Genomic DNA, 8617 nt, shown 5'->3' on the forward strand with positions numbered 1-8617 from the left:
CTTAAAGGAACAGCTGCTGCTTCAAAACAAATTGGTGGCATAGAAGGAAAACATCTGTGGAATCATGCCCTGCTCCTCCAGACTAACGTCTGCTTCCTTTCAGGTCGGACCGCATGATTCCGAAAGTAGTGTCTTTCTGATTGCAAATCATTTTCCACCTCAATTTCAGGGTACGGTAGCTGATCTTGGGATTTCAAACGCACTTACAGTCACAAAGCATTGGTAAATTTCATGCCCTGTCTGATTCGTAATGAATCGCCAGAAGCCTTTTGTGATTAGCAAAGATATTTTTTGACTCGCAAAAATAGTTTCGTTTTATGAAAAAAACATTTTTGTAGTTACAAGGACTGAGATTTTGTGCATTACTGGATTTGCAACTGCAAAATGTTTTCGTACATAAGGCCCTAAATACCAAAGAAAAAAATATACACACCTTTTATCCCCTTCTTGCAGTCAAGTGCATAGTAATTCTAAGAAGAAAGAGTGGTAGATTGACGCCTTACTTCTCTGCTCCTCTTCACAATTGTTTTTTATTTTTGATCATACTACTAGTTCTCAGTTACCTGGTGTTGCTAGAATTTTGGTCTCACTGATCCAGGGGCTTACTTTTTTAATTGATTCCTCCCCAAAATTTCATTTGGTGCCTTAGATGTAGGGAACTGCTTTTGAACATGGATTTGTCTATGTTTTCTGAACAGTTATAATTGAAACAAACTAAATCGTTTCCCAAGGATGTCAAAGACCAATCTGATCATTTTGTGTGCCATAAGGATTGCAACCATATCACTTTAGTAGTTCATCAGATAGGTCAGTGTTGGTAAAACCATCATTTTTAATTTGTGATTTCTCTTGCTTGGTACTTTCTGCATTGTCGCTAGCTTATCTGAAAGAATAATAATTTATTGTTCATAGTAAGTGCTGCATTCCTTTGTCACGTGTCTACGCATTATTCATGTATTTTGTACATTAGGTTTATTACCTATACATGAGAAGTCTAGGACTTTACTTCTTTAACCTGATGACTTTTAAGCTTCTCAACCATTATATTGGAAAAGTGTTAATTTTGAATGAAAAAACTACTAGTAGGTGTATGTGTTTTAATTACCTATTTTCATTTTTATTGCAGAGCTTTTTTAAAATATAAATTTCTGCCTTTCTTTTGACTTGTTTTAGGCTAAGGAGCGAGAATTGGAGCTGAAAAATGCATGGTCGGACAACAAACTTAGCAGACGCCAGACTCAAGCTAAGTATGGATTTTAGCCTCTACCCTGAGGTTGGAATTGGTGTGGATGACTCAACCCAGACATCCTCCTTGGACTCGAGTGTTCCAGCAGCGAGTTGCAAGATGCCTAAATTCAAACAATGTTTCCTTAGATGTGTGATGTGTGCTGGGATAATCTTTTTCTCTGAAAAAATGCTCAAAAGAAAAAGATTCTTTGATCTTCTGGTCAAACCATGTTGCAAGACATTGATAATTGGTTGGCACTGTGAAAACCTTTTGTATATAAAATTTAAACTTGGATTTATATATTCGGAATTCCAGGATCAGTTTGATATGGAACTTGTCTAAAAGCATCAAAGATGAGTACCGTGATTGCTCGACACCACAACTTCTTCCACCCTTACAACAAACCACCCCTTTTCTGTTATGCTTTGTTTTAGGTGCCCGTATTTTAGGTTTACTCTTTAAGTGTGTTGATGAATCAAGAGTTCTGCATCTCAACTTTCCTTTAACGTGTTAGCAGGTGCTTCTTTTTCCATTCTTTTTTTGCCATCCCCTTTTCCTACCATCAAAAAACATTTTTTTAAATTAAAATAAAAAAAAACGACTTCTTGTTTTGGACAGGAGTAATACAGCTATTTGGATTGAGTTTTTTTAATGCTTGAAGTAACTCCTAATAACTAACTGCTTGTGTACTTTGTGGCTTTATTCCTGAGCATCAAAGGGAAGCAGTCTGTTTTTCTACAAGGGTATTATTGTCCATTCTGAAAAAAGTCGCAATAAAAAGATGAAATTACTAGTCTGTGTCAGAATGTTTATCGTTATCAGTATGAAAGACATAACAACTGTGATAACACAAATCAACGCATCACAAAGAAAGAAAGGAATTCCCCACTGAGGACCTGTTAAAAAAAACACAGAAATGTAAACCCTATAACTTTTATCCTTTGCAAAGTCTCTAATGCATAGATGACCAGCTACTTCTCCATTTGGCATTCAATGGCCAACTAAAAGCGAGGAGGAAAGCGGCGACGAGGAAAGGAGCGAGGGCAGGTAGCCCTCACGAGGAAACCAATATTGCAGTAGTGTAACATACTTGGTTTTCCCACTGACACATCACAGATCAAGGGAATTTGAATTGGGCTCAAGTAACATAACACTTACAATTAAACAGCAAAGACCTGTTTTGTCCTCTGAACCTTCTCATTGTTTGGAATTTCTTAATTAAAGTAGACTGGTGATTGAAGTAATGTGGCCTTTTTGTCTGGTAATTCCCGAATGAAGGTTAGACAGTCAGGAAATCTTTACTCGAATCTTTGATAGAAATCTGTAAAAGAGCATATGTACAAAGTTAATTAATAGGTGAAAAAGATCAAAGAAAAAAACCCATCAATAAATAGCAGTAAAATACGTGTACATAAAATGATCAGTACAATAATTGGAGCCTCTAAAACTTTTCATACCTGATCAAATAGTCATTTAGTCAACTAAAATATTATTTGCAGAGCTGTGCAAATTTGTAGTAAGGTGCTAAGCAGTTAGAATCAAGATACTTCCTTTCTTTTATCGCTGCAGCAATAAAGCGATAAATAGCTATACAGATCATATCAGACTGGAGTAACTGCAAATGAAAAATAGCTTCCTTACATCTCCTGCTATTTAGTGATCTAAAAAGTGGCATTAAAAAAAGTGTTCTTTGTACAGCTTACAAAATAAAAACATATACATTTGCGATTGTTCTGAACGCATATCACGTGGACAGGGTATTGGGTACCTATTGCAGTGCACCTTAGGGGGATAAGCCACTAAAATGTGGGCCAGACCCAGATGAAACCTTCTCACGAAAAATCTATGGTGCTGCAGGACAGTTAAAAGATAAGGTTTGATTTTAGATGTAGTACATAAGGGTAGATAAGCTGTCACCATACCTTTCCCCAGATCGTGCCTCTTTCTATCAGTAGCCAATTTCTCTTGGAATTCATTTTTTTTTACTACTGGGATGTCCTGCTTGCATATGGCCCCAGGGTTAAAGAATAAGTCTGATCTGTTAAGGCTGCTCAGAGACTCTTTAATGTACATAACCCAGGAACATCTCTGTACTCCATCCAGTCTCATGCAGTCCATAAGCAGTGTCTGAGTGAGAGCTGCTTCCGGCCTAGTCCAAACAGACATCCAGAGGGCTAAAGGAGCTAACTTAATCAGGTGCTCCATAAAAGGGAGACCTAATTCTGCATGTAGAATTATAGCAGAAACGCTCTGTTGAGAGTGAGAGTAGACTTCTCTTATTTGCAGAGATGATGCGCCCATATAACCCCATACCCCAGCTCCATATCTGACAATCGAAGTAGGCCTTGCCTTATTGATGGTGGTAATGGGCTTTTTTGGTGTGCAGCCTAGTTTGATGTTGAATTTGTGTAGAGCTGCCACTGCTTGGTTGTGTTGTGTGACCCTGATTTCTAGGAGGTGCTTCCAGTTAGGCCTATTGTCAAAGGGAATTCCCAGATACGTGAAGGTATTCACACTGCTCAGTTGGATGCCTTCAATATAAAACTGAGGGGCTCTGGTTCTTGGGCCGCGACAAATCATAGTGTATGATTTTGTTTTATTTGTGGACAATCCCAAAGCAGTCATGAAATCCACCAATCTGCTTAAGAGTTTTTGGAGGCCCCTCCCAGTCCGTACCATCAGAACACAATCATTGGCGTACATTAATACCGGTTGTGGTCTGTCTGCGATCTTAGGGGGATCTGCCTTTTCGCAATCAGAGCTTCCTCTAGACCATTTATACAAAACGTAAAAAGGAAGGCTGCAAGAACACAACCCTGTCTTACCCCTTTCCTAACCTTAAAGGGGCTGGTACATTGCCCCTCTTGCCCAAATCTGACCTTAGCTTCCACATCATTGTGGAGTTGGGCCAACAGGGACACTATCTTTGGATTAGCCCCTTTATCGGTTAGCATCGCCCATAATTTGCTTGTGTCCACTGTAAGGAAATGCCTCCTTGGCATGGTTGCCCCCTGACTTTTTGCCTTTGCTGATGCTATGTTTACAATTGAAAGTGTGCTGAGGCCTGCTAACCAGGCCCCAGCACCAGTGTTCTTTCCCTAACCTGTACTTTTGTATCCACAATTGGCAGACCCTGGCATCCAGATAAGTCCCTTGTAACTGGTACTTCTAGTACCAAGGGCCCTGATGCCAAGGAAGGTCTCTAAGGGCTGCAGCATGTCTTATGCCACCCTGGAGACCTCTCACTCAGCACAGACACACTGCCTGCCAGCTTGTGTGTGCTAGTGAGAACAAAACGAGTAAGTCGACATGGCACTCCCCTCAGGGTGCCATGCCAGCCTCTCACTGCCTATGCAAGTATAGGTCAGTCACCCCTCTAGCAGGCCTTACAGCCCTAAGGCAGGGTGCACTATACCATAGGTGAGGGTACCAGTGCATGAGCATGGTACCCCTACAGTGTCTAAACAAAACCTTAGACATTGTAAGTGCAGGGTAGCCATAAGAGTATATGGTCTGGGAGTTTGTCAAACACAAACTCCACAGCACCATAATGGCTACACTGAAAACTGGGAAGTTTGGTATCAAACTTCTCAGCACAATAAATGCACACTGATGCCAGTGTACATTTTATTGCAAAATACACCCCAGAGGGCACCTTAGAGGTGCCCCCTGAAACTTAACCGACTGTCTGTGTAGGCTGACTAGTTCCAGCAGCCTGCCACACTAGAGACATGTTGCTGGCCCCATGGGGAGAGTGCCTTTGTCACTCTGAGGCCAGTAACAAAGCCTGCACTGGGTGGAGATGCTAACACCTCCCCCAGGCAGGAGCTGTAACACCTGGCGGTGAGCCTCAAAGGCTCACCCCTTTGTCACAGCCCAGCAGGGCACTCCAGCTTAGTGGAGTTGCCCGCCCCCTCCGGCCACGGCCCCCACTTTTGGCGGCAAGGCTGGAGGGAACAAAGAAAGCAACAAGGAGGAGTCACTGGCCAGTCAGGACAGCCCCTAAGGTGTCCTGAGCTGAGGTGACTCTAACTTTTAGAAATCCTCCATCTTGCAGATGGAGGATTCCCCCAATAGGGTTAGGATTGTGACCCCCTCCCCTTGGGAGGAGGCACAAAGAGGGTGTACCCACCCTCAGGGCTAGTAGCCATTGGCTACTAACCCCCCAGACCTAAACACGCCCTTAAATTTAGTATTTAAGGGCTACCCTGAATCCTAGAAAATTAGATTCCTGCAACAACAAGAAGAAGGACTGCCCAGCTGAAAACCCCTGCAGAGGAAGACCAGAAGACAACAACTGCCTTGGCTCCAGAAACTCACCGGCCTGTCTCCTGCCTTCCAAAGAACTCTGCTCCAGCGACGCCTTCCAAAGGGACCAGCGACCTCTGAATCCTCTGAGGACTGCCCTGCTTCGACGACGACAAGAAACTCCCGAGGACAGCGGACCTGCTCCAAAAAGACTGCAACTTTGTTTCCAGAAGCAGCTTTAAAGAACCCTGCAACTCCCCGCAAGAAGCGTGAGACTTGCAACACTGCACCCGGCGACCCCGACTCGGCTGGTGGAGAACCAACACCTCAGGGAGGACCCCCGGACTACTCTACGACTGTGAGTACCAAAACCTGTCCCCCCTGAGCCCCCACAGCGCCGCCTGCAGAGGGAATCCCGAGGCTTCCCCTGACCGCGACTCTCTGAAACCTAAGTCCCGACGCCTGGAAAAGACCCTGCACCCGCAGCCCCCAGGACCTGAAGGACCGGACTTTCACTGCAGAAGTGACCCCCAGGAGTCCCTCTCCCTTGTCCAAGTGGAGGTTTCCCCGAGGAAGCCCCCCCTTGCCTGCCTGCAGCGCTAAAGAGATCCTGTGATCTCTCATTGACTAACATTGCGAACCCGACGCTGGTTTCTACACTGCACCCGGCCGCCCCCGCGCTGCTGAGGGTGAAATTTCTGTGTGGGCTTGTGTCCCCCCCGGTGCCCTACAAAACCCCCCTGGTCTGCCCTCCGAAGACGCGGGTACTTACCTGCAAGCAGACCGGAACCGGGGCACCCCCTTCTCACCATTCTAGCCTATGCGTTTTGGGCACCACTTTGAACTCTGCACCTGACCGGCCCTGAGATGCTGGTGTGGTGACTTTGGGGTTGCTCTGAACCCCCAACGGTGGGCTACTTTGGACCAAGAACTGAACCCTGTAAGTGTCTTACTTACCTGGTAAAACTAACAAAAACTTACCTCCCCCAGGAACTGTGAAAATTGCACTAAGTGTCCACTTTTAAAGTAGCTATTTGTCAATAACTTGAAAAGTATACATGCAATTGAAATGATTCAAAGTTCCTAATGTACTTACCTGCAATACCTTTCAAACAAGATATTACATGTTAAATTTGAACCTGTGGTTCTTAAAATAAACTAAAAAAAGATATTTTTCTATAATAATTCATTAGTGTCTGTAGGAAGTTGGCTCTGTATGTGCTATTTCAAAGTAAGGAATAGCATGCACAGAGTCCAAGGGTTCCCCTTAGAGGTAAAATAGTGGTAAAAAGAGATAATACTAATGCTCTATTTTGTGGTAGTGTGGTCGAGCAGTAGGCTTATCCAAGGAGTAGTGTTAAGCATTTGTTGTACATACACATAGACAATAAATGAGGTACACACACTCAGAGACAAATCCAGCCAATAGGTTTTGTTATAGAAAAATATCTTTTTTTAGTTTATTTTAAGAACCACAGGTTCAAATTTAACATGTAATATCTTGTTTGAAAGGTATTGCAGGTAAGTACATTAGGAACTTTGAATCATTTCAATTGCATGTATACTTTTCAAGTTATTGACAAATAGCTACTTTAAAAGTGGACACTTAGTGCAATTTTCACAGTTCCTGGGGGAGGTAAGTTTTTGTTAGTTTTACCAGGTAAGTAAGACACTTACAGGGTTCAGTTCTTGGTCCAAGGTAGCCCACCGTTGGGGGTTCAGAGCAACCCCAAAGTCACCACACCAGCAGCTCAGGGCCGGTCAGGTGCAGAGTTCAAAGTGGTGCCCAAAACGCATAGGCTAGAATGGAGAGAAGGGGGTGCCCCGGTTCCGGTCTGCTTGCAGGTAAGTACCCGCGTCTTCGGAGGGCAGACCAGGGGGGTTTTGTAGGGCACCGGGGGGGACACAAGCCCACACAGAAATTTCACCCTCAGCAGCGCGGGGGCGGCCGGGTGCAGTGTAGAAACAAGCGTCGGGTTTTCAATGTTAGTCTATGAGAGATCAAGGGATCTCTTCAGCGCTGCAGGCAGGCAAGGGGGGGCTTCCTCGGGGAAACCTCCACTTGGGCAAGGGAGAGGGACTCCTGGGGGTCACTTCTGCAGTGAAAGTCCGGTCCTTCAGGTCCTGGGGGCTGCGGGTGCAGGGTCTTTTCCAGGCGTCGGGACTTAGGTTTCAGAGAGTCGCGGTCAGGGGAAGCCTCGGGATTCCCTCTGCAGGCGGCGCTGTGGGGGCTCAGGGGGGGACAGGTTTTGGTACTCACAGTCGTAGAGTAGTCCGGGGGTCCTCCCTGAGGTGTTGGTTCTCCACCAGCCGAGTCGGGGTCGCCGGGTGCAGTGTTGCAAGTCTCACGCTTCTTGCGGGGAGATTGCAGGGTTCTTTAAAGTTGCTTCTTTGGATAAAGTTGCAGTCTTTTTGGAGCAGGTCCGCTGTCCTCGGGAGTTTCTTGTTGTCGTCGAAGCAGGGCAGTCCTCAGAGGATGCAGAGGTCGCTGGTCCCTTTGGAAGGCGTCGCTCGAGCAGAGTTCTTTGGAAGGCAGGAGACAGGCCGGTGAGTTTCTGGAGCCAAGGCAGTTGTTGTCTTCTGGTCTTCCTCTGCAGGGGTTTTCAGCTAGGCAGTCCTTTTTCTTGTTGTTGCAGGAATCTAATTTTCTAGGGTTCAGGGTAGCCCTTAAATACTAAATTTAAGGGCGTGTTTAGGTCTGGGGGGTTAGTAGCCAATGGCTACTAGCCCTGAGGGTGGGTACACCCTCTTTGTGCCTCCTCCCAAGGGGAGGGGGTCACATTCCTATCCCTATTGGGGGAATCCTCCTTCTACAAGATGGAGGATTTCTAAAAGTCAGAGTCACCTCAGCTCAGGACACCTTAGGGGCTGTCCTGACTGGCCAGTGACTCCTCCTTGTTTTTCTCATTATCTCTCCTGGACTTGCCGCCAAAAGTGGGGGCTGGGTCCAGGAGGCGGGCATCTCCACTAGCTGGAGTGCCCTGGGGCATGGTAACACGAAGCTTGAGCCTTTGAAGCTCACTGCTAGGTGTTACAGTTCCTGCAGGGGGGAGGTGTGAAGCACCTCCACCCAGAGCAGGCTTTGTTTCTGTCCTCAGAGAGCACAAAGGCTCTCACCGCATGAGGTCAGACACTCGTCTC

At 45.5% G+C, this 8617-nt stretch overlaps 1 protein-coding gene across 2 annotated transcripts in view; it reads left to right on the top strand.

The window, feature by feature from the left end:
- Positions 1 to 2018, top strand: part of PRCC (proline rich mitotic checkpoint control factor) — a 109298-nt gene extending 107280 nt beyond the window's left edge. Inside the window, exon 7 of one of the 2 annotated variants that reach the window (XM_069217849.1) lies at positions 1174 to 1812. In XM_069217849.1, coding sequence (XP_069073950.1) covers positions 1174 to 1260 — 87 coding nt within the window. In that variant the 3' untranslated portion in view covers positions 1261 to 1812. Of the gene's footprint in view, positions 1 to 1173 lie in introns of both variants that reach the window. The other variant, XM_069217848.1, reaches the window with a different exon arrangement.
- Positions 2019 to 8617: the final 6599 nt, after the last annotated feature.

The sequence above is a fragment of the Pleurodeles waltl genome, chromosome 12, assembly GCF_031143425.1.
Source record: "Pleurodeles waltl isolate 20211129_DDA chromosome 12, aPleWal1.hap1.20221129, whole genome shotgun sequence".
Classification (NCBI taxonomy): domain Eukaryota; kingdom Metazoa; phylum Chordata; class Amphibia; order Caudata; family Salamandridae; genus Pleurodeles; species Pleurodeles waltl.